The sequence below is a fragment of the Protopterus annectens genome, chromosome 11.part0 (genome assembly GCF_019279795.1).
Source record: "Protopterus annectens isolate FY-2018-M chromosome 11.part0, PAN1.0, whole genome shotgun sequence".
Lineage (NCBI taxonomy): Eukaryota > Metazoa > Chordata > Ceratodontiformes > Protopteridae > Protopterus > Protopterus annectens.
The window spans coordinates 395010126-395037899 of NC_056745.1; the positions used below are offsets into that span (position 1 = coordinate 395010126).

At 38.6% G+C, this 27774-nt stretch overlaps 1 protein-coding gene across 4 annotated transcripts in view; it reads left to right on the plus strand.

Moving 5' to 3' along the window:
- Nucleotides 1–27774, plus strand: part of LOC122815412 (serine/threonine-protein kinase PAK 3) — a 1296647-nt gene that overhangs the window by 1031043 nt on the left and 237830 nt on the right. For all 4 annotated transcript variants that reach the window (XM_044087883.1, XM_044087885.1, XM_044087884.1 and 1 more), the window contains one exon: nt 894–957. In XM_044087883.1, the coding sequence (XP_043943818.1) occupies nt 894–957 (64 nt within the window). The remainder of the gene's footprint in view (nt 1–893; nt 958–27774) is intronic.

A 27774-nucleotide genomic window follows, 5' to 3' on the forward strand; every position in this document is an offset into this window, starting at 1 on the left:
ATAAGCTCAGCTCATTAAAACTGACTAGATATAGAGACAGGAAAAAATTACTGTTTGGTGTTTCAGACTGTACAACAAATTATCCTTAGGATCCTGCCATACACTAATTGTAGGCAATTGTTCACTGTTTAACAGCTTCACCAAACCTGTTTTCTCTGTGCTAATATACACCTTCCAAATTCACTGGCTGGAAGCTGCAATGGAAATGTTAGGTTATGTATACACTATGATGAAGCATCATCTTGTTGAGACGTTGCAAGTTAAGATAGTGTACGACTTGAATGCATATGGTATCAAACCTTTACCTTTCAAGGTAAAACAGTTTTAAATAAGAAACATTTCTTGGGTCCAACATACTATTCCGAGTGCAGAAAGGTGAGCACAGTATTAGAAGTAGGCATATGACTATAAAGCATCAACATATTTATGCCTCTAATTTGGGAAGCTCGCATAAAGGTTAAGGAGTTTATCTTACAGACACAAGGTACAGGGTTTGATTCTTAAATTTGAGGGGAGATTGGCTAGGCTTAAAATGGCTTAAGAAGGCAGCTAGCCTAGTACTTACTTATGAACCTATCTGTGGGTGACAGTACTTGCCTAAGTTTCACACAGTGTGTGGCAGATGATTGAATGAGTGATGTGTGACCAAGGATATTTGGACAAAGTCTACTCAGTGGGGACATTGTTAGAATCCCACTAGTAATGAGGGATGTGAATAGGTTTATAGATAGCCCCTATGGCCATAAGCTTAGTAAAAACCTTTTAACCTCTGATCATTGCAGCATTGTCAGATTGATGTTAGTTAACTCATTTGAGAGAAGGGCATAAAGTCAGAATTACAAAGATAAGAATAGTAAAATAATAATGAAATGTATTTCATGTTTTCCCCACAGGAAGTATAGTGAGTGTTGGAGACCCAAAGAAAAAATATACAAGATTTGAAAAAATTGGACAGGGGTAAGCATTTCTATATTTTAACTTGAAAAGAACTGTACTTTAGATATTATGTATAATGATGTGCAACTTTGATCATTTTTTCAGCCTCCTTTTCAGAGTTTCTAAAAATTCTTTTGAAGCTTTCATGTTTCACACTTGAAAATTGTCAGCACAGTTATTCTTCACTTAGTACAATATCAAGAGACGTCTCTTAACCATAAAATATAAATGTGCCTGGCTTTTTATGTGTAGATATGACTGTAGAAAAAGAAAACTGTACACTCTATGTACAAATTTTATATATTATGTACAGTGATTTTAATACTTTGAGTGATGCATTACATTAAGAAACCTTTCAGCCCTCATAATTTTCAGCATTTTCATTTATAAAGACATCTGCCTCCAGTAATAAAAAATGTAAATAAATAGCATAACAAAGCTGTAAATAAAAAATGTTGTGTCTGTATAGTGAAATAATAAGCTATCAAATGAAAAAAAAATCTGTTATATTTATAAAATCTTACTGAGTATGCCCTCCTCACACACACACGTAAACACGTATGTAGTTTAGTTTGATCATAAACCATATTGATGGTACATATTACGCTTGGAGATTGAATTAGTCCTTTTGTTCTGCTTAATATTAAGAATGTCTTCAAAATGACTTAATGTATTAAATACACTATTTAAAAGTCAAATGACTGTTAATATTAAATGAAATTCACACAATCCAAAAAATCTTAATTCTTTTTCTTCCAATCCCTAATTAATTTCTCACACTTTATATAAAACTTAAATATAAAAATAAAAAAAATAGAAAAATAGATTCTCAGCTGGGGTGCCTTCTATGAGGAGTCTACATGTCCTCCCTGCAGACGTGTGGGTTTTCTCTGGTTGCTGTGGTTTCCTCCCACATTGCAAAGACATGTAGTTTGTGGATTGGACTCTCTAAATTGGCCATAGGTGCGAGTGTGTGTGCGACTGAGTGGTATGGATGTACTACTACAGCAAGGCTAGCCACCCGGTGGTGTAAACCTTGGCTTGACATGATTGTCTCTTTTGAAGTGACACCCCGACCCCATATGTAAAATGGGAAAAAGGGGTTGAGGATGGATGGAAAGAATAAATGAAACAATTTCAAGCTACATGCAGCAATATATTAATACTGTCTTACAGTCTTTGAGCCATTGAAAAAATGTAATATTGTTAAATTTGTTTAAACCTGTTTTTTTATCATCTGCTAGTCTTATTTGCCTTTCGGATTCTTTGCAATCCAAGATTGTTTTATAATCTCCACTGAACTCATTGAAAGTTATGAAATCCAGCACAGAAAATAAAATTTTGAACATTGCTACATGTTAAAACGGTTTACTATTAAAATGTTGAATGGCACTACGTCGACTGTACTATAGTTGAACACGGAAGTTCGAAAATAGTAATGTCGACATCAAAAAAACAATCTAGGAATGGTTTTAACATGGGTCGAGGTAGGTGTTCAGTATTATTCAGAACTACAAACATCTCCCCTACCTCGACCCATGTTAAAACACAGTCCTAGATTTTTTTTTGTCATCGACATTACTATTTTCGAACTTCCGTGTTCGACTATAGTACAGTCGATGTAGTGCCGTTCGACATTTCAATAGTAAACCATTAAAACATGTTAAAACATGCTTTGCTAATGAATTGCTAAGATCCTTCTTTTTAATGGTTGTAATATGCTCATAAATTCTTTCAGATAGCTTTCTTAAAGTTTTACCTACATAAAAATAACTTTTACATGTTTCACATATTGCTACATATATTAATTTTATGCTGGATTTCATAACTTTCAATGGGTTCAGTGGAGATTATAAAACAATGTTGGATTGCAAAGAAGCTGAATAGCAAATAAGACTAGCAGCTGATAAACAACCAGCAATATATTAATACTTTCTTACAATCTTTGAGTCAATAAAAAACATTTAATAGTGATATATTCATTTAACTCTGGTTTTTCATCAGCTGTGATGTCAGGGATCCTTCAAAACCCCTTTTGCATGGATTTTCTCTTCAAACTTCCTGTGTATGAAGTGTGGAAAATGAGGAGGAAGGACAAGGCTAACCACTTTGTTAATGAGGAGGAAGGACAAGGCTAAGCATTTTGTTAATGAGGAGGAAGGACAATGCTAAGCACTGTGTTAATGAGGAGGAAGGACAAGACTAACCACTTTGTTAATTAAGAGAAAGTACAAGGCTAAGCACTTTGTTAATGAGGAGGAAGGACAAGGCTAAGCACTTTGTTAATGAGGAGGAAGGACAAGGCTAAGCACTTTGTTAATGAGGAGGAAGGACAAGGCTAAGCACTTTGTTAATGAGGAGGAAGGACAAGGCTAACCACTTTGTTAATGTGGAGGAAGGACAAGGCTACCCACTTTGTTAATCCGTGTACTAAAGCCTGGCCCTCTGACGTTAGACAGGAACCTAGCAGACCTAAAAAAGGAAAAGAGTAGCAAGACAGAAGGAGAAACCCATGGGCCCTTGGGGCCAAGACTGCCCCCCCCCCAGATATCAGCCATTACTCAATTTGGTTGTCCCTCCCTCTTCTTCTCGTAAGTACACCCCAACCCCAACCACTTCACTCCAAGACTTGGAGGAAGCTTGTCCACCTTTATAAGCAGCTGGAAGTTGGACGCTCAGGAAAGGTAGGTATTAAGTATTCTAAAAGAAGCCTATTGCCAGAAATTTCTAAAGAAACCACACTTTACAGATATTTCTCTGGTCTCCAGAGATCAGGCTCAGTTCATTCCTCAGGTACTCAAAGGCATGCTAGACAAAGGGGTCATAGCAAGGGCAACCCTGAGGGAGAAATGCACAGAGTTTTATTCCAGGCTATTCCTGTTACCAAGAAAAAAGGGTGCTTGGAGAACCATTTTAGAGCTCTCCCATTTAAACCAATTTCTTTTAACTTGCTAAGTTTAAATACACATTTTGCAGGGACTTTTACCTCTCATACCATAAGAAGCATTCATGGCATCCCTGGATCTCAAGGTTGCATACTTACACATACCTGTATGTAAAAACAAAACTAATTCCTGTGATCCACAGAAGGGTGGCACCACTACCAGTTCAAAATCTTGCATTTTAGTTTGTCGACAGTATCCAGAATATTCACAAAATATCTAGCTCCATTGATAGCTTTTTGCAAGACAATGGACACTCAGATCAGTTGGACAATTGCTTGATCATAGCAGGGTCCCTGAATAGTGCTTTGAATATCTTGAATATCACTGTAAAAAAGCTTTTCAGAGCTAGAGCTCACTATGAACAGGGTGAGGTTCTACCTAAATCCTTCCCAAGTGGTGATCTTTCTGAGAGTAACCTTAGACATAGCTCAGTACAGAGCTTTCCTTCCCCAAGATGAAAGACTTATGCTCCCAGAATTGTTTACACTAACCTCAGAAAAGGACATGATCACAGCATGGGAATTCCTATACTGATGGTGCCCTATGCTCATCTTCATATGAAAACCTTTAGTGGTACCTGAGGAACTGGCATCTTTATTTTTTGGAAACCCTTATCACCATGTGGCTTTGTATCAGAAGAGAACTCTCATAAAGCCAGTATTAACACTTGAACAAAGGGGTGCCCTTTGAAAAAGGAGGCACATGGTGACTCTAAAAGTCTCTTCAGGTGTAGCGTGGAGAGCCCATTTGAATGCCCTCCAAATTCTGGGACTTTGGCAATAAAGTATTAGAGGAAGTTATGGCACATCACGGAGATTATGGCACATCACGGAGATTATGGCACATCACAGAGATTATGGCACATCACGGAGATTATGGCACATCACGGAGATTATGGCATATCACGGAGATTATGTCACATCACAGAGATTATGGCACATCATGGAGATTATGGCACATCACAGAGATTATGGCACATCACGGAGATTATGGCACATCACGGAGATTATGGCATATCATGGAGATTATGTCACATCACAGAGATTATGGCACATCACAGAGATTATGGCACATCACGGAGATTATGGCACATCACGGAGATTATGGCACATCACGGAGATTATGGCATATCATGGAGATTATGTCACATCACAGAGATTATGGCACATCACAGAGATTATGGCACATCATGGAGATCATGACACATCACGGAGATTATGGCACATCATGGAGATTATGGCACATCACAGAGATTATGGCCCCTCCTCCTAGCTGTCAAAGCATTTCATCCAGCCTTCTCAGTATGAGCCCTTCAAGTCCAAACACTGCAGTGATGTAGTACCTATACAAGCAGGGGATAATCACTCATGCAAGTTATGCAAGCTAGCAGTGCAAGACTGAGAAACAGATTTCCAGAATGGAATTTCTCTAAAGGCAACATACATCCCTTCAGACTACAGCGTAGTAGCAGACAAACTCTGCAGAACATCTACTGACACTCACAAATAGCTGCTTGACAAGGGGATTTTTCTAGAGCTCCCTAGTGAATGGGGCATAGCACTGAAAGACCTGTCTACTTCTCATATGAACAGACAGCTGAGGCCATTTTGTTCAAAGATAGTAGTTCTACGAGCCTGGATGACAGATATCTTCTCCCAGGATTGATTAGATTTGTTTTTCTAAAGTTTACTCTTTGACAAGCTTGATCCCTAGGGTATTCACAAATGTGCAAAAAGAGAAGCAAAAGTAATCCTCATAGCCCCTTGTTTGCCAAAGTCAGTACCAGTTCCATCTCTGTTTTGAAATGGCAAGAGGAAAACTTGAAGAACTGCTTCAGAGAGTGGACCTCCAAACTCAAAACAAGGGGTTCCTGCTACATCACAGTCTAGACATGATGAGGCTGACAGCTTGGATGATCTCTCCACAATCACAGGCAAGTAGATGTTCTATGAGGACAAGCTAAATGTTATAAAAGAACTTGGAAAACCTAGTACAAGAAATTGATATCTAGACAAATGGAAAACATTTTCCCTCTGGTGCCATTCCAAAGCCATTCCAGAGATCTAGACCCCTAGAAAGGCTAAGGTAGCACTTTTCTCAGAATACTATCAGACTTCTATAAATCTGGCATAGTTTACATTTTCATAAAAGGCCATGCATCAATTATGTCAGCCTGCTTACCTACAAATTCTCATCCTTATTGCACATATTCATTTAAGCAGTTAGTGTGGAGTGTGATTCACCTTAAACTCTCTAGGAAACAAATGGCTCCATCATGAGTCTTGAAGTTTATAGTAGAGAAACTAACATAGCCCCCCTTTGAGTCATAGCTTCATGGTCTATTCAATTCCTTTCATGGAGGAGACTGCGTTTTGTAACCGTCACCTCTACCAGTTTCGCAACTCCAAGCATTAATCAGCAGATAACCTTTCTTGGCTTTTCATTAGGTTAAAGTAGCCCTGTGTAGAAATCTCACTTTTATGCCTGAAGAGGTTAACGAAGTAAGTCTGAACCAGATCGTCCAGCTACCCATTTTTCCCCAAGCCACAAATGCTAGGGAGAAGGGGGGGTGATAGTTAAAGCTTTGCCTTTCTTTTATCCACTGGGGCTCCTTTGTTTTGTGAACCCCTCTCTCTACAGCCTCTTGATCGGGTACCTTGGGGGTTGACCCACTTGGTACATATTCACCACCATTTCCTGTATGTGATGAGGCCATAAAGATCCTCCTTTGGTTTTAAGGGTCCGAAGATGGTGTTGGCTAATTCAGCCTTTATATCACAAATGCCCTAGAAGGTGGACATGAACTGAAACATTAGGGAGCGAAAGAGCTTTGAAAGCCTGTCTAACCATGGATCACTTTCACAGTGAAGATTTCAACAATGAAACTGCTTGAATATCTATAATTATTGTAATTTCCTAACACAGTGGTACTCCAATATACCCCCCCCCCACACACACACACAAAACTGTGTATATGTTTATAAGGGTATCTGACAGTGTATTGAATGGCCACTTCATTGCGGATTGATATATAAAAAGAATGAGTCCTGAACTATCAAATTTTGTAAAGAAAGTGCAACCCCTGCACTCCCAGAGTATTGGACTGAGCCTCCAGCCCCTTGAAACTTTATCTGTAAAAAATTTGTAGTCACAAAAGAGTGAAAAAAGGGGAAACTACCATACTTGCTCATTTTTGCAATGGTGCGCGCGCGCACACACACACACACACACACACACACACACACACACACACACACACACACACACACACACACACACACACACAGACATACACACACACACACACACACACACATACCGGTGCACACAAATGCAGTGTTTATTCACAGGTGAGAAGTTTACATATCACTATGTCTGCCTTGCCTATCATTTATTAGCAGGAGTTTCCAACAGTCAAAAAATCTTGTTATGCTAATAAATATTACATATTTTAATTTTTTTTTGGCAGCAGTGTTAGTAAAATAAGGAACTTCTTGCTTGTGCTCAAATCACTTTTTAATCTAGCTGTCACATTAAAAATTACAGTTAACCATCGGCTGTGGGGACTCAGCTTATTTAGATGAAATTATCAGAATAAGAATATCACAGCACTAAGCATGGATTTTGAAATTATGAAATTAAAATTCTAATAAAAATAGAGATGATAAAGTTGTGACTGTTTACATATTACTGGCATGACAAAATAAGATACTCAAATGCATGTAACAGTCCATTAAATTAATTTACAATTTCCTTAAAAATAATCAAAAAAATGAAATATGCACAATGCAAAACTGAAATCAAAACTTTGAATGCAATGGTTGAATGATGAAATAGTGAAAATGTACTTAAGATTGTCTCTTTTAAAACATATAAAGGAAATCCTGTTGAGTTAAATGGGTGACATCACCTTTATTACTGCTGTGCTAACAAATCATTGTCATTTCCACAGTGCTACAATTTAAACTTGTTACATGTTTGCAGTTTAACATTATTGATTTAACTTGTTGAAGAAATGGTCTTTGTTAAGTCAGACATGAAGTGGCACAGCTTTATAAAAGCTTTCCCTGCTTTATCTGCACAGGAATAGTAACATTGTTTTACAATGTATGCAAATAACTACCATTTTATCTACTAGTTTATCATTTTTGTAATATGTTTGCCACTTCAGTCTCTCTCGTTCTCTCTGTCTCACTCTGTTATATTTTGTGAAATGCTACCAAAATGTAACAGTATGAACAATTAACCACCAGGAAAACAGCTTTAGTGAAGAAATGTAATAATGGGAACAATTAAACCCCAGGAAAACAACTTTTATGAAATATCCAGTATGGTTCAACACTGTAACATAATAACAATTCTGGAATTTTTTAATATTCTTCCTACAGGAATTTGGAAAGAAGGGATGCTTATTTTTGGATATGTTTTCTCTAAAGAAAATCAGTATGGAGATCAGCAGATTGAGTTTTATTTCACATGGAGTCAGTAATTAGAAACTTCTCTACCGCTAGAATGGTTAATAATAGAGAGACTCCAGACAAAACAGCCATGGCTGATTTTCTGTCCATGACTCATGTTGTTAATAATGCACAATGTTCTACTTTAGCTTTGAGAAGAAGACATAAAGAGAAGCAAGCTTCAACTGAATAAAAAATAAATGCAGTGCCATATGATGTACATTCCATTCTGTACCCAATTTAAGAATGAACAAACACTCAGAATAGTAATGTTGATAGACGAAATATCTGCTCCACATACTTCCAGGTGCATGTGTGTGTGTGTGTGTGTGTGTGTGTGTGTGTGTGCGCGTGTGTGTGCATGTGTGTGCGTGTGTGTGTGCGTGTGTGTGTGTGTGTGTGTGTGTGTGTGTGTGTGTGTGTGTGTGTGTGTGTGTGTGTGTGTGTGTGTGTGTGTGTGTGTGTGATTTGCTTTGTCTTTTGAGTTGTTTCACGAAGAGAATATTTACAAAAATACACTTTTGTTCCTGTCAGTGTGCTTAGCAAGTTGTTCCTTACAGGACTGGAATGTTTAGTTGACTTCAAAGAGAAAGCATCACGTGCCATTGTGATATGTTTGCTTTGCATCGAGAGATCATAAACCTCATAGCTTCATACTCTGCTGAGTGTATTACTTTGTATAATTGTATTAATAAAGAAGAAAAGAAAACTGCATAAGTCAGAAAATAAACAGTAAAAGTCATCCCCTGCCCCTCTGTTATCAAGGCTAAGTATATTTTTAACAGTAATTTGGCCTTCCCAGGCAGGGATTATTATTGGGAGGTTGAGCTCAGACCAATGTCATGTCTTGCTGTTGCACATTCATGCTGTAAAGTGGTATATGCTGATCCAGCAGAGGGCAGCATAGTAGTCTTGTGACTATCGCATCTTGTCAGTTACCATTCAAGACTGTACCTCCCCTCTCAAGGAGGGCTATACTGTAGGGTGGGGGATGGATTGCCTGCCAAATGTGAAAATGTTACATTTTTAGAAATTTAAGCCTATTTTGAACACATCAGGCATTTATAAGTGCATGTTCCAGTTGGAGGGCTTCTGTGTCAGAGGGGGGCTTGACAATGACTGTCATTTTGCATTTTTTAGTCTGCAAACCAAAGAAGTAAATACTGAACAAAAGTGGTCCCAATACTCAGACCCTTTCCCCCTTTTCCCAGTGTTGTACAACCATGGAGTTTCTTATAAAGAGGAGTGAGGCTGCATGGTATCTTACACCCAGCAAAAACACCTTTTGCCTGTTTCTCACAAGTTGTGTTATATGAAAAAGTCTTTTATTCTGCTGCAGAAGTGTTATGCTCATCATTTCTGAATGTGTTAACATGTGCAAATGATATTATGGTAGTAATCATATATCCGTGTATCCATATATTTATATAGATACTATCTACAGTCATAGAAATAGGAGCTTATTGTTAGGTGCACTAGAAGTACTTGCCTTTGAAAGACATCTGTATAACTAAAACATGATGTTTCTAAATGCATCTGCCATTTCTTAGCTGTTTCAGTAACTTATTGATAGGGCAGCTGGACTGCTGACCAGAATAGCCTTACTTTGGGTTCTAGTACAAGCATGTGCTTCTTTAATGGTGTGCATCAGACCTTGGCCATGATTTTGCCTCATAAAATTTCCTATCAATGAAGCAGCCATTTGAGCTCTGGTTCAGGAAACATATGGATTCAGTCTTCATTCCTCTCTATGACTGCTTTTCTCCCATGAGCTCAAGGTTAAAATTTACTGTGTCTACTGTGTAGCTCATTTGAGCTCCATCTCACTCCAATGTGTGGACATGTAATAAGCGGTTTGTCTGGGAGTGGAAACCCTTTGAGCCTCCCCTCTAGACTGGTAATGATGGGCAGCCAGAGGAGGTGGGTATGCATGGAAGATACCACTGCAGGCCACAGTTTTAACTTTGATTATGGCCCTGCCTCTCTACATGTTTACCTCCTGTTGAAGTCCGTTTCAGGTTTACTCTCCAGTCCAGCTGGTGAATATGGGAATCTTGAGGCAATGTTACAACTGCCTTATGTACACAGACCACCCTCTCCTCTTCCCAACAAGCTCAAATATATGTGAGAGATGCAACTATATAGCCAAACTGGAGGCTGAGCTCTCTCAACATAGAACTGGCACGGTCAGTCTGGAGGAGAAGGTAATCACACACACCACAAATCCAGTCTCACATAGACCTATCACAACAGCAAACCAAACACATAAACACACAAAAACATACTCGGAGACTCTAAATAAAAATATGCCCAAGCAACAGAGACCTCCAAAGCAGACATCCAAGCAACTGCTACCCCACAACAATACCCACGTATCACATAGTTCACAATGTCAGTGTGCCACACAGTCACAGCCCTTAAGGCTAAACAACACATCTAATACACTTGTAATAGGTGACTCTATTGTCAGACACACTGACGTCTCTCTCACCAGGCTGAACAAGGAGAAGGTCACTGTAAGCTGCCTGTCGGGTGCCAGGACCCCCCACATAACACAAGCACTCAGGTCACTCCAAAGCAAGTACAAATATGACTCCGTCATTGTCCATGCTGGTGTGAATGACCTGAGACGTACCTCCCTGGATTACATGAAAAGAGACATAGAGGAGCTCTCTGATCATGTGGCCCAGGCCGGTATGACCCTGACCTTGAGTAGCATCTTACCCTCACCAAGAATGATACTACAGTATAAAGACAAAATCATCAATTTCAACAATTGGCTAAAGTATTGGTGTCACTCAAAGGGGATCCAGTGTCTGTCAGCCTGGGATGACATGCTTGACAAGCCACGTTGCTTCGCTAGGGACGGCTTGCACCTCTCACCCCTGGGTTTTCGAATACTGGCCAAGAATCTTGCCACCCCCATAGTGCCTTTTTTAGGCAAAGCTCAAAAGACAAATCCACCTCCTTAGACAACACAAGGAAAAAGAAACTAAGGGTAATGCTGCTCAATGCCAGAAGTCTAAACCTCAAGATGCACGCACTCGAGGCTCTCCTCAGTATGGAGAATATCGATATCTGTGCAGTAACAGAAACCTGGTTCAAGGCTCCCGAGACCCCAGCACTACCAGGCTATACCTCATACCATGCTTTTCGGCCCCAAAACTCAGACCGAACCACAAGAGGAGGGGGAGTATCCATATTCATCAAAGATATCCATACCTCCATGCTAGTGGCACTGCACGAAGCATCTGTGACCATCCATGTGCAACTAACAGTGGACAAAACTGCCTTCCAGTTTGTAGCCTGCTACAGACCACCCTCCCAAACTCAGGAACCCCACTCGGCTTTCCTGAAGACACTGGAGAATATGAAGGTCTCTTCAAACACCATTATATTGGGTGACTTTAACTACCCAAACATAGACTGGGAGCACTACTCAAGCCCCAACATCCTAGCCCAACGGTTCCTAGAATTTATAAACTCAAATGCTATGGAACAACTGGTCACCACTCCCATAAGAGGGGAAAACATATTGGACCTGATCATCACCAACATGGGGACTCTATGTTCCATACCAGAGGTATACCCCTCATTGGTAAGATCTGACCATAATTTAATCACTATGGACATCCATATCCCACCCCCCACCCCCCCCTCAGCAAAGGAAACCACGGTCAAAAACTTCTCAAAAGCATACATCCCACTTCTCAAAACCGAGGTGGAATCCTTCAAAGCCCCAGGGCCAGTGGAAAATACGGCCCAAACCGCAGAATCCTTTACAAACGCATTCTATGGATACGTACAGGAATGCATGGATCATGCTATCCCAAATAAAACCAAGACACACTCCTCCAAAGGCAGGAGACCTGTCTGGTGGACCCGAGCCATAAATAAGCTGTACAACAGAAGGAGGAAGCTACTACATGATAGAGCAAAATCCCTGAAAGGTAAGGCAACTCTGATCAGTACTAGCAAGAAACTACAATCCCTCATAAAATCATCTAAGGCTAGCTTTGAAAGAAAAATTGCACAATACGCTAAAGATAATCACAAGGCTTTCTTTAGTTATGTCAGAAACCTAGGTGGAAACTCCCAGATATGCTCTGAGTTAGTGCAAAATGACAAAAAATACACTGAACCCACCGACATTGCCAACATCCTGGCAGACAGGTTCAGTGCAAACTCCCCCCCCCCAAATGAGCAAATGACTATCCCAACAGAGTGTAGCCTCTCTGACATCACAGATGCACAGGTGAGAGCTGCCCTCTCCAAAACAAAAAACACAGCATCAATGGGACCAGACGGTGTCCTGGGCTGCATTTTACATGAACTCCAAGAAGAACTGAACCCGCACTTAAAATCACTGTTCAGTCTCAGCCTTACAACAGGATATGTACCTAAAGAATGGTGTACAGCAACAGTGGTCCCACTCCATAAAGGTGGTGCCACAACGGACCCCGGAAACTATCGCCCTATAAGCCTAACTAGCCTGGTCTGCAAAGCTATGGAGCGTATCATCATGGAACTCATAAACAAAGACATTGGGAACCTCCAAACACTGGATCCTACCCAATTCGGCTTTGTTAAGGGCAGATCTTGCCTCTTGAACATGGTCAGTTTCTTTGAAACAGTCACCAAGGCCATAGATGAAGGGAAGGTAGTCCACACAGCCTACCTTGACCTTGCAAAAGCCTTTGACACAATACCCCACTCGGGCATCATAAATAAGCTCACCAGCTTAAATATCAACCCCTATGACACAAGATGGGTTGCAAACTGGCTTAGGGATAGAACCCACAAGGTCAGAATTGCAGGTGCCATGTCAGACTCTAAACCAGTTACAAGTGGCGTCCCACAAGGCTCAGTCCTGGGATCTCTCTTGTTCGGTATATATTTCTCTGAGGTACAGGCTAACACAGGAGGACTATGGCTGACAAAGTTTGCAGATGACTGCAAACTGGGGGCCATAATCGACTTGCCGGCTGACACAAGCATCCTCCAAAAAGATCTCACAGAGACGGATAACTGGTGCCAGAGCCATGGCCTAAAGCTAAATGCCAAAAAGTGCATAGTCATCCCCTTTGGGAAAAACAAAGTGCCCACAAATTACCACATAGGTGGTAATCCATTAAGTACAGAAGAAGTAATTAGGGATTTGGGGACCCAAGTAGATTGCAATCTCTCCTTTGACAATCACATTACTAAAGTGGTTAGAAAGACATTCTATATAGCCCACCTTATCACAAACGGGTTCACATCTAGATCAAGAGAGGTCATTGTGCCCCTCTACTTATCACTCATCAGGCCCATAATTGAATACAATGCCCCATTTGGGATGTACCTTACCCGACACCTGCTACAACTAGAAAGACCCCAAAAGTACCTCACCAAGAGGATCAAGGGACTCAAACAGATGCCCTACGCAGTTAGGCTAAAGAAACTCCAACCTACTCAGAGGCGATCTGTGCCTGACGTATAAAGCCATGTCCAACCCAGAATTAATGGACATGCTCCACCTCAAGAAATCCAAATCCATCAGAACTACATGCTCCAGTGACTTAAACCTCAGCACAGAAATAAATAGAACATGCTGGAGGGACAGATTCATATCCCAGAGGCTCCCCTCACTCTGGAACAAAATCCCAATTCATGTCAGACAGAGCCCCTTAATGACCCTCTTCAAGAAGAATCTTGACGTTTGGATGGGAGATCGTAAATTTACCCCGGGATCTCTTCTGTGTCACTGCTAGACAGAGGCACGGTAAACTAACCTTAAATGGGCTATCTTCTGTGACCTACTATACAGAGGCACAGTCAACTAATCTAAGAAGGGTGGCAAAAGCCAAACACACTCTGGCTAGGCTTGTAAATGCCCTAGGGCAGATAGCCTAGTATCAACCTATGAACCTATGAACCTATGAGCTCTGAGATGTGGTTATTAGGTGTCAACCTGGCCCAGCCGTAATATAATGTATGCCCTCAGATGGACCCACTACTCGTCTCTGCTACATTTTAATGATGTACCATCCAGAATAGATAGTTGAGTGGTATTACTCACCCGTGCAACATCCCTCAATCCCTCCCACCAAAAGAAGGAAGATTTAGCATTATCGTCTGCGAAGGAGGTGGCTGTGTTTGTCTCATCACTTAATATATTATATTACAGGAAGAAACTATTCCTGCACTTCCATCGTAAACTTGCAAAAATAATGTTTTATTATATTTTAAATGTAAGTTTTGCATGTGCCAGGATATTGTTTCTTGGCACAAGATTAGTACCATAGATATATATATATATATATATATATATATATATATAAATATATATTAATAGAAATCCATATAGACCGATAGATATATGTTGAATACATTTTTATTTCATTGAATCATAGGGGAGGATGCCTTGAAAGTATGTCTAGACATATACAGTTTTAAATAATTTCTTTTGTAGAAATCTGCTCTGTTTAGAACCAAAAAGTTACAGAACATGACAAGAACTGTTGAATTTATGTTTTGACTTATTACATATGTAGGGTATCATTTATTGAATGGAAAATTTGATGACCTTCTTTTCTACAAACGTGGAAACAACTTCTTTCCAGAAATTCATTTTAAAAGGGTATTGATTGTTGTTGAAAGCTTGTGAGAAGGCACTATTAGTTACTTTGGAAGGTGATTCAGTCATGTAGATGTCTGGGTAAATGGGAAGTTTGTAATGTGTAAAAAGAGGAAGACTAGTGAATGTGATTAATAACCTTGTATTGGCAATAGGATGCAAATAGTTCCCTCTAGTCCGTATACATATTTTCATCATTTAGCACAACACCACTCATGTAGTTCTAGATTCGGCCAAGTTGCATTATTCCTCCTGCTGAATCTTTAAGTATTTCTGGAAGCTAATAACTTTCGTAGGATCACAGTCCACCTATAGGAAAAATACATCTGCAAGGCAACTGCAACAACATTCATATAATTCTCTGTGAACAGAGGTGCTGGATTTTTCATGGATCATATATCTTCATCAAGTATATGGTTGGCTTTGTTATGTCAGTATCCTTTATGATATGGCAGCTGGTTCTTATCCTTTCAGGCCAAATATGCTATTATACAGGTACTGATGGGTTAATGTGGTGCATGCCTAAGTTACAGTGCAAAGCGCTCCCCTTGCTGTACCAATAGTGTTGTAATGTGTTTTGTAAACAGGCCGCTAATGAATTGATCAGTCATGATGGTTTCTGCCTTGCTTGTTTCAGCAGTTTGCAATGGCGCTGTTGGAGACCTAGATGTATTACTGTTAGTGATATGGGCTTTTTAAGTATAAGTTGGGTAATTCTTAATGACAGAAGTTTAGTAGGCAGAGGGATGCAATTACTTCTGGTAAATTGTAAAGGGAATGGCAGTGCTTCTGTGAGAGAGTCAGTCTCACACTACTGTTCTAAGAGTGGGAGTGACACAGGGGGTATTTAACTTCATGCACTACTTTAATGCAATAGTGATTGGTAATGTTTGCTGGGGGAATGGTTTTCTGATGCAAATTCTTTTATTTTCGGTAAATAAAAGGTTTTCTTTGGGCATATGGAAGTTGATAACCCTAGATAGTCTCTTGTATTAAACAGAAAGTGATGTGTTAGCCCTCTGAAGGATTGACTGACTGTGGGATATTTGGTTCAGGGTAGGAGGTTAAGGGACAGTCTTGTCTGGAAACAAAGTAAAAGATGTATTTAAGGTACCAGCATGTGTGAAGCATTGATGCTTTACATTTGTAGGATTGAGAACAAGATGAGAGAATGCTCAGCAGATATAGAAGGGTTAATGTTATATATGTGACAAAATGCAGAACACACCTCCGTAACTAAAGACACAAAGCCAAAAGCTGTAAGCCAATAGAGAAAAAAGTACAGAAGTTGCAAGTGTGAAACAGGAAAAAGAGAGAGAGAGAGAGGGGTACAGAAGTAACCATTTGAAATGTCAGGACCTGCTACAGCGAGTCCTGAAATATGGAAACTGAATGGCCGAAAGAACCTGAGATGCCATTTCTCAGAGTATTCCATTTTCTCTGAGGTGTGGTGATTTTGGAGTTTGTATGGATAAGTTCAGGGAGTGTAGGGGGGCTTGCTGCACACAGGGGGGAGTGCAGGGGGAGCTTGCCATCCCTGCAAAACATAAGTTTAAAGCAGAAGAGTGATTTTCAAAATTTACTCTTCTCCCATGTTTTCGGTCTTTTTTTTTTCAACTTATCAGCTCTAAGCATTTCAAGTGCCGACATTTCACTACGGAGCCAAATAAGAGTTTTTACAGATCGATTTTGTGTGGGGAAAGCATTTTAAAGCTGCATAGGTTGTTGAAGATTACAGAGGTGTCTGTGAAGCACCAGGAGCAGAAAAGTGATGGGTAACATCAATGGAGGAGATTTTTGTTTTAACTATTTGGCAGGTTTGGATAACTGCACACTAAACTTTGGAAATAATTTGCCTCTCATATGAGGCTGAAATTTGATGTGGCAAAGGCTGACTGAAAGCTCTAGGAAGAGCTATGCAGTTTTTAAGGTGTGATTCTTTAGAAAACAATTAAGCACATGGTACAGAAAATCCTAAAACGTTGTACATGTAGGATATAATAGGGCACAGGGGAAGTACATTAAAGCTCAAAAATAATTATTACAGGTTGAATTGTAGAAGATTCACCACATGGTGCTGAAGTTAGGTAAAAAATAACACAAACTTATAGCGACTCACTTGTTTCCTAAATGAAAGTGAAGCACTTGTACTTAGAAATGCAGTAATTTGAGAGAACTTAAGTTTCATTATATAAGTGGTTTTGGTAATTTGTTCATAAATAATAGGTTTATTGTGGACTATAAAAATAGCATAATTTGTCATAAGACCATATTAATAAGGGAATGGTGCTTCTGGGTTAACTAATACGTTTTGATTGCTAACCTGAGTTACTTGGTTCATCAAAAGCTAGTAAATACCAAGTTTCTTAATGAGCTGGTGTCTGCATTCTATATAATTTTACTTGAATCTGGTCAGAGAAAAATTCCAAGAATTTAAAGCATTTCCAGCCACAATTACAGTACACATGTTAAAATTAAACATGTATTCAAATAATAATTCTGCTTATGGACACGGGAAAAGAAAAACAAAACTTCACATTGAGCAAATTTCTGTCCACTTTATTTTTATTTATTTATTTGTTGTTAACTGGGAAAGTCAGACTGGGCAAGAGCCCTTTTTTTCCAGAGGTCCGTGGAGAAAAGCTCCACAAAAGAACAGTGAATTTAGACATAAGAAATTATAACATTACTAACAGCAGATTAAATCTAGAGTAATAGAAACGTGCCAGTGGATTGGGAATTTACAGTTAGCCTATCGTTGACAGAACATTCAAAAGTGCCTTAATACATTCAAGAAAAATGTGAATATAGCTATGAATTCCAAGTTAGATAGGGGGGGATAGAGTGAGATTTTATGAAAAGATAGAGTAAGGGATAAGGGCTTAGGTTGAGAGAAACAAGTAGTTATGAAGAATGTGAGAATGTGTATCATGTAGTAGTATAAGAATGAGTGGCAGGAGAGAAGAGGTATTAGATGCATGTCGAGTAGAATGAGTGGCAGGAGAGAAGAGGTATTAGATGCATGTCGAGTAGAATGAGTGGCAGGAGAGAAGAGGTATTAGATGCATGTTGAGTAGAATGAGTGGCAGGAGAGAAGAGGTATTAGATGCATGTCGAGTAGAATGAGTGGCAGGAGAGAAGAGGTATTAGATGCATGTTGAGTAGAATGAGTGGCAGGAGAGAAGAGGTATTAGATGCATGTTGAGTAGAATGAGTGGCAGGAGAGAAGAGGTATTAGATGCGTGTCGAATAGAATGAGTGGCAGGAGAGAAGAGGTATTAGATGCGTGTTGAGTAGAATGAGTGTCAGGAGAGAAGAGGTATTAGATGCGTGTCGAGTAGAATGAGTGGCAGGAGCGAAGAGGTATTAGATGCATGTTGAGTAGAATGAGCGGCAGTAGAGAAGAGGTATTAGATGCGTGTTGAGTAGAATGAGTGGCAGGAGAGAAGAGGTGTTAGATGCATGTCAGAATGAGAGGCAGGAGAGAGAGTGGAAGAGCTGGGTGAATAATGGGTAGAACAGAAGATAGGGGACTGAAGAGAAAACAGTAGCTAGATGGTCTGATAGGGGACAGAGAAATGGGACTGGGAGGGTTTAGGATTTAGTGCTGGATAGAATTATCTAAAACTGTCTCAGCACAATGTCATGGCTAAGGCAAAACAGAGTTATTGAATAATGGTAACTAACTGTCTGCCCTCTGCAGCATTTATAGAAATGAAAAAGTGAAGACATTTTTCTTCTAATTGTTGTTAGGCCATCATTTTAAATGTAATTAGGTAAAGTGTATTATAGAAAAGCATACTACTTACAGGAAATAATTAACCCAACATTTTTGCTCTATTACACAAGTGTAGAATTTCCTGATTTTGCTATGTTGTGGTTGCTCTAAAGGATTTGCCACCGCTGTGGTTGCTCTATTGGTTGTTATCTACATCGTTGTGGTATTTAGGTTGGGGGTGATGTCCAAAAGGAAATGAAGATGACAAGAAGAAGCACAGCCATGGAAGAAATATTTTTACAGCTACTCCCTGGAGCTTCATGCAGCAAATTGGTTTCAGTTTAGTCTGTAGTCTGGTGCTCATGCAGACACAGTAATTTTGAAAAGGCAGAAGTACTAGGTTTAATATAGATATTAGAAAATTATTATACCTATTCTATTTCTGTAGAGTGCTTTAAATTCAGTGTCACTATTATTTACCCCTCCCCATGTCATAACTGCATGTAGTAAGCTTTACCAAGTCCACTCGCCAGTCAGCAGAGGAGAATTAAAACAAACTTTGCTGAGAAATATGATGCATCTCCAAATGTCATCAAGGTTTTTGTTAGCAAACTATGAGATGGTGCTGCCATCTGGTGGCCAAAATGCGAAATTCCTGATATTTTATTGCCAAGGTCGAGAGGAAGTTAAACTGTAGGATGTTAATATACAGGTGATTCAGGACATACCTCTCAGTTGTCCCTGATTTTACCTCTTATTTTTGCCATGTCTTCATAAAATATTTTATTGCTTGGTACATCATTGAGGCTTACATGCAGTCAATAATACAAAGTGTTGTAGTTTCATACTATTGTTTAGGAAATGCCAGGCATTACAGTTTTATACTTCATAATGTTCAGAAAATTTGTCTCGATGCAAAATATATTGTTCTATGAACTTTTTAAGTGAATTAGAGTAAATGTTAAAAACTGCCCCTGAATTCTGGCCTTTGTCTCTGTATTATTTTTTACTTTGTCCAGAATTTTTGAGCAATGAAGTTCTCCTTAAAGGGCTAAATAGGAAAATTCAGGATGGATAGTTGCAAAGCCTCCAAAATCCATTAAATGCCTTTTACATATTCTCTGTGCTTTTACTGCTGTATAAAGAGCCTTGGTGTGACAGACTGTCAGTCCAGCCTTTGAAATAAGATATGAATTGTTTCCTACCTACATTGCCTCTCATTGGTTACATATTAAAAATAACCACTTTATAAACTTTACCAGTTGATTAAAATAAATTCATTTTGAGAGGTTCATACAGAAAGCAAACTGATATCCTGACTGTAGATGTAGCCACAGTATTGCTCATGCATGGAGTTGCAAGTTAATTGTGAGCCTTTTTGGCATGAGTATGGGGGGGGGGGGTTGGTCTCCCTCCTATCCCTCCTAGCCAGTCCTTTTGTTTTTCTGGGTGCTCAGAATGTTCATTTGGAGGGATTCACATTAAGGATAACTGTCATAAAACGAGTGCAATAGGAGGAAAAGTTTCCCCCAATTTCATTTTAGAAGTGGGATTGGATTAATTTGTGGCTTTGATTGTTTACTTTTTTCTTATGACTGTGCTGCCTTTATTTTTTTTTTTCTGTTTAATGTTCAGTGGTCATTTCTGTGTGCAGGTGACCAGTGCACAACCTATATGCAGTTTTATTCAGTTAGAAATCTATTCAAGAGAATGGAACATTGCATGCCTTTACCATACTTAAATGCTAAGGATTGTTAAACTATTTTTCTTTAGTGCCATACTATATGCCTTAATGATTTCAAACCACTTTGTCACAAACATGGTGCTATTTTTTATTCAAGTGCCAGAAGTGTGAAACAGAACTAAACCATTTATGTATTGTAAAACTATATATATATATATATATATATATATATATATATATATATATTTATAAGGATTATGTCAGAGGATGGACTTTAGAACTTTATGGAAAATATGCTTGACTTGGTACGTGTGACATGAAGGAGATTTATTTCTAATATTCATATATATATATATATATATATATATATATATATATATATATATATATATATATAAACTATATATAGTTTTAAATTTTTAACTTTCAGAAACTCCTCAAGTTTTGTAAATAACCTTCCTTGCTTTATAGAACTGCACTGTACAGATATTCTGCATAAACATTTAGGTACACAATGTTATGTGTAGCACAGTGCCATAGCAGAGAAATACCATAGCATAATGTTGCATTTCTTTTTAAAAATATACAATGTATGCATCACTTCTGTGATTTTTACTTGAGTGTCATGAAAAGTTGGTGATGCCAGGATTTGTAATCCATATTATTTAGAAATTTTATTGCTGAAATTTATAAATTGACATGCAGATGTTAGCAGGTGTACAGTGTCTCATTGTTTCAGAAGTTATCTGTATTGTAATGGTAGGTAGATATAAGATAGTAATCTGTATTCACACACAATAAAATTACACTGTAAATACTTAATAACAGACAATAATCATGTCTGCTGCATGTGGGCCCATTCCTTCCATACAGAATACAGTGGTGACCTAGGAAATAATCCCATAACTGTGCATGCATTTACATATGCATGTACAGTATTCCATACCTTTATTACATTTTACTTAATTAAAAGTACAGTTCCAGTACTGACAGGAAACACAATACATAACTGAAAAAATATAAAATCATAAAACTGTTATGTACACTAGCCATTAGCATCAGCAACAGATGAACTAGTTGTTATGGTAGCATTTCTATATTTACATTCCCAACTAGGAAGACTGACCGAATAGGGCTGGAATTATTCCTGTCAAACCAATGAGTTTGGCTCCCAGGTTTTGCCATCACCAAAGATACACGAGACCATAAGCATTTTAAATAGTAGGCATCAGTTATAATGCAATTCCCCATGTAAATCCATTGTCTTATTGGTGTCAGTTTACCTGCTGAGGATAATATGTCTGTGACTACACCAGGCTTGGGACATTGACCTGAGGAGGCTCTTTGTTACTCAGTGATATGTAGCAGGCATAATCATATCTCAATAAATGTTCATAGCTTTGGTCTGTTAACCTTCTTTTGTATGGCCTACAAAATGTTTATACGCATTGACCATTATCCTGAAGGCCTGATTAAATATCTATCTTGGGAAATGGGTATGACAGCTTGGTTTCCTGCCAAGGGCCATGTAGCAGAGCTCAGAACGTCTGTGGACTTTCATTGTGTTCCATCTAAACATTAAAAACCAAATCATATTTCCATCATTTTTAACACAGTGAATCATAAGTTAACAATCTCTAAAAAAAAAAATAAGAGATCTATTACAGGGGGAAGACCTCTGTGCAGCCTCTATGTGGGGAACTTAAGTCTACTTCTGCTTACTTCTGTATCAGTTCCACAGCTTTACTAATGTGGGAGAGAGTGAAAGAAAAAACACTGCAATGTAGTGTAGTATTAGTATACCATAACAACAGGAAATGCACTTGCAGAGTGGTATCAGTATACCATAACAACAGGAAATGCGCTTGCAGTGTGGTATCAGTATACCATAGCAACAGGAAATGTACTTGCAGTGTGGTATCAGTATCCCATAACAACAGGAAATGCACTTGCAGTGTGGTATCAGTATACTATAACAACAGGAAATGCACTTATAGTGTGGTATCAGTATACCCTAACAACAGGAAATGCACTTGCAGTGTGATGTCAGTATACTACAACAACAGGAAATGCACTTGCCGTGTGGTATCAGTATCCCATAACAACAGGAAATGCACTTGGAATGTGGTACCAGTATACCATAACAACAGGAAATGTACTTGCAGTGTGATATCAGTATACTACAACAACAGGAAATGCACTTGCAGTGTGGTATCAGTATACCATAACAACAGGAAATGCACTTGCAGTGTGGTATCAGTATACTACAACAACAGGAAATGCACTTGCAGTGTGGTATCAGTATACCGTAACAACAAGAAATGCACTTGCAGTGTGGTGTCAGTATACTACAACTACAGGAAATGCACTTGCAGTGTGGTATCAGTATACCGTAACAACAGGAAATGCACTTGTAGTGTGGTATCAGTATACCATAACAACAGGAAATGCACTTGCAGTGTGGTATCAGTAAACTACAACAACAGGAAATGCACTTGCAGTGTGGTATCAATATACTGTAACAACAGGAAATGCACTTGCAGTGTGGTATCAGTATACTGCAACAACAGGAAATGCACTTGCAGTGTGTTATCAGTATACCACAATAACAGGAAATGCACTTGCAGAGTGGTATCAGTATACCACAACAATAGGAAATGCACTTGCAGTGTGTTTTCAGTATACCACAATAACAGGAAATGCACTTGCAGTGTGGTATCAGTATACCACAAGAACATGAAATGTACTTGCAGAGTGGTATCAGTATACCACAACAATAGGATATGCACTTGCAGTGTGGTATCAGTATACTACAACAGGAAATGCACTTGCAGTGTAGTATCAGTATACCATAATAATAGGAAATGCACTTGCAGTGTGGTATCAGTATACCACAACAACAGGGAATGCACTTGTAGTGTGGTATCAGTATACTACAACAACAGGAAATGCACTTGCAGTGTGGCATCAGTATACTACAACAACAGGAAATGCACTTGCAGTGTGGTATCAGTACACTACAACAAGAAATGCACTTGCAGTGTGTTATCAGTATACCACAATAACAGGAAATGCACTTTTAGAGTGGTATCAGTATACCACAACAATAGGAAATGCACTTGCAGTGTGTTATCAGTATACCACAACAACAGGAAATGCACTTGCAGTGTAGTATCAGTATACCATAACAATAGGAAATGCACTTGCAATGTGTTATCAGTATACCACAATAACAGGAAATGCACTTGCAGTATGGTATCAGTATACTACAACAACAGGAAATGCACTTGTAGTGTGGTATCAGTATATCACAACAATAGGAAATGCACTTGCAGTGTGGTATCAATATACCACAACAACAGGAAATGCACTTGAAGTGTGGTATCAGTATACTACAACAGGAAATGCACTTGCAGTGTGGTATGAGTATACTACAACAACAAGAAATGCACTTGCAGTATGTTATCGGTATACCACAATAACAGGAAATGCACTTGCAGTGTGGTATCAGTATACAACAACAACAGGAAATGCACTTGCAGTGTGGTATCAGTATACCACAACAACAGAAAATGTACTTGCTGGGGGCTGATTGGCCTAAGTGTAGGAAAACTGTTCTGTGAAATAATCAGTGTTTCTTCAGCTCTCAGTTGCATAGCAGTTGATGGGTGTCTGCTCTGTTAGTGAATACTTTTTAAGTCATCTATATGTCATCTGCAATTAGCATGCCTCATAGCAATAGTGTAGCTTTGATATCCAGTCAAAAAACAATTTAGCCTAATTGTCTTTTGCCATTTTTTGCATCTCATCATCAACCAAACTGCTGTAGTAACAGTGTGTTTGTCAAAATAAACATATTCAACAATCCATCACTGTCAGTCCTTTTGACATTGTAATAACAATCCTAGTAAACTACAGTAATGTAGTACTGTCAGGGTTTTTTTTCTGCACAATATTTATATATTAGTTCTGTATCTTCATTTTTATAGAAAGTGAATTTTCAGCCACTATGACATCGGATGTTTACAAAGCATTTTCAGTAGTCAAATTTACAATTATAAAAAGTTGATACTCAGATAAATATCTCCTCCTGACTGTGTTAAAACTTTTCATTGGCCTTTTATTCGTATCCTGAACTTGCATTTCCTAACATTATCTTCACATATCTTCAAGTTTATGTTTCGTAAAGACATTTTCAGTTTAGTATTCATGTCTGTGTGTTGTATTATGATAAGCAAAAGGACACTACTTGACTTATGCTGCAGATGTTTATTACTAGTGCTCAAGAAGTTAACATTTTCCTTCATTGTTTGGACATACCTTTTAGCCAACCTGTTTGTGCTTTCATGGTGTTGTACAGACAAGAAATATTTAATTCCTCAGTGCATCATAAATGGCCTAAACTCTGTAGATGTTCACTGTCGGACATACAAACAGTTTGCTTAGGCAAACCATTACTTGAAAACCATGTTTTTTTGTTTTTATTTTGTATGCTCCCCTTTCTGTATATCATTGGCTCCACACAGCACAGATTACTTCACGCTATTCTGAGTGGGCAGCACTGTAGTGTGGAGCACCAAGACCCTGAAGGGATTCACAAAGTCACCATAAATACAGTTCAGTGCCACAGATGTCTGTCTCCAATAATGAAGGGATTTTGTCTGTTGATGTTTTTTCTTTGGCATCATGAGAATCCATCATCATCATCATCATCCCAATGTTTTTCTTCTTATACTCAGTAATATAAGGATGTCCCATTAGGAGTAGGGATCAGTGTTGTAACTGGTCTGCAGGTATGAGGAATATCCAAGTCTCTCTTTCTAAATATGGTTAACAGCAGCCCACTTTCCATGATATAGCGTCTTTAAAAGTAAAGTTTGGATTCTTTACTTCCTAACCCAGGTTAAGTGCTTTTATGTTAAAGATGCCATGGTTGCATTCAGATTTTGTTTTTTCAGTCACCCTAAAATAAATGAATTAAGTTCTGCACTAATCCTGCGTTAACGTGATAAAAAATAAAACGTTTCAGTTTTATAAGCTGAAGCATTAGTTGTCACTCCAGAGGCTGAATATCATTATTTTGTCTGACATATTAATTTTCTTCATTCATTTTAAAAGCAAATCCATACACTGCCATACATTTCCATAAAGAATGCATTTAATAATGACTAATATTACTGAGATATTCAGCAGGGGCTTGTGTTACTAGTTTGCCTTCTTGTGTGATGTATTCTTGGATGTATAGCTGCCTTTATTACAAATCCCAGCATGTATCTGTATTTTTGCAGTCCAGTTTAGTTAGCTGTATTCACAGTATTTGTTGTTGTTCTTTTAGCTTTTCCCGGTTAGGGGTCACCACAGCGGAATTCCGGTCCGCTAATGATTGGCAGTAGATTTTCTATGGGTGCCGAGGTGCCAACTCGACGCCAAACCTTCAACGAAGGGACGCCCATTCTACGCATGTCTTTCAAACACCACTCGACCACAGGGAGGACATGCAGACTCCACACAGAAGGTGTTCCAGCCGAGAATCGAATGGGAGAACCTCTTGCTGTGAGGCAACAACATTATTGCTGCACCACCATGGCTTATTCATGGGAACCATATATATTCTGCACATCCACAATACGACATTTGTCCTGTTTAGGACACAGCATAGGTTTCCTAGGTTTTTGTCAAGCATTCCTTGGATTACTTAGTTTTATACCTGTTTTAGTGGAACAACTCTTGATGTATATTAATTGTTAATTGCTATCAAAGTACAAAAGCCATACGACACTTGCAAAGAGGATGTCACCAGAGATACTGTGGCAAAACAGGTAAACAGCTGCACAAAGATATTTGCAAACCTCCCTTTATCAAGACTTCATGAGAGGTATACACAGTTCCTGTAGAAAATAAGTAAATAAATGAAAGGTTTCACTGCATTGGCTCTTAAATGCACAGTGTGACACAGGCCTTTAAACTGCACATATGGCAAGAAGACAGAATTCATTACCTATACATTTGTTTCAGCCTTGTTTGAGCTCTCAGTATGACATTAATTGAAACTCAACCAGTGTTCTGAATTTCTTCCTTTTCAGAAAAGCCTGAATTATATTGACTTTCTGGTTAGGTACCAAAGTGTACAGATGAAGCATTACACTTCCCAGCTAAGGCACTTCACAAGACACAAGAAGGATCTAGTTTTAATCTTGTGTAGTTCAGATGTAGGCATGGTTATAGTACATTTTAGGAGAGCAGTAAATAACTGCAGTGCTCTAGAGTCCCCACAAGTTCAATAGTATTAGGCATGAGGCAGCCCAGTCTGTAAGCTATCCTGTACTATCCTACATATCAGATACTGACACCATACAGGGTAAAACTGAAATAGGACCAGTGGAATTCATCTCTTACCTTTACAGATTTTAGCAGAATGTCCAGATATTTGCCTTATATTTCTGCCCTGTTTTCTCAAAGAAGTTTTGATATTTTGACAGATCATTGACACATTTGAGTTTCAGGCTTAACATCCTTCAGAAAATGCATGGTAATACAAAACCTGAGATTCTAGCAACTTTCTAAATTCATGAGAGCAATACTTAAAATTCATCCCTGATTTTGGTTCTTTGTCACCCTTTCCCCCTATTAATTTTGGCTTTGTCCAGAGAAGTATCTTGTTTCAGCAGAAGTAATGAACATATTAGCAGCAGGAATCCTATGGGTAGATGAAGATTGAATTCTTAAATGTCATTTGCTCAAAACCCAACCCCCCATGGATTGGAGCTCCTCCATGGGACATCACTGTCACTAAGTTCTGCAGGCAGTGCTACTCAATTTAAGGGAATTTCCCCCTTCTTTGAGTAGATGCAATTTTGGAGATAGTATATAAAAGTTTGGGTTGTAGGAGACTTGCCCCCTGCAAAAAAAAACAAAAAAAAACAAAAAAAACACTTAAAATGCTTTATCTTTTTTTATTTCGGAGATTCTGAGCTTTGTTTGGTTTAACTTTGTCCAGTCATAGTGAAAGCATTAGCAGCAGTGATACAGTTATACCACAAGGAAACTCTCCTATAAGTGCCCATATTTATGGATTTTCACAGGTACACCAGTGATTATTATTATTATAAAATTGTGTTATAGTAAGTGAGAATACAGAAATTATTTTCTTTTAAGGCAAACAGCTTAAATATGAAGTGAAAAGCACACCCAAAAGAGCGCTTGGAAAAATTTGTTTGTAGATGGCACTGGTCATTCAAAAATCAGACAGGATCCTATACTGTATGACAAAGCAGAACCTTTTCTACAATTCTGTTTAGTGCTGAAGACAATTTTTTGAATTAAGTTAAATGGCAAATTAAGTGGCTAAAATTTTGAATAGAAAACAATTTACAAATATCTGAGAGAGGTGAATAAGTTGTAGTGGTGCTGTCTCA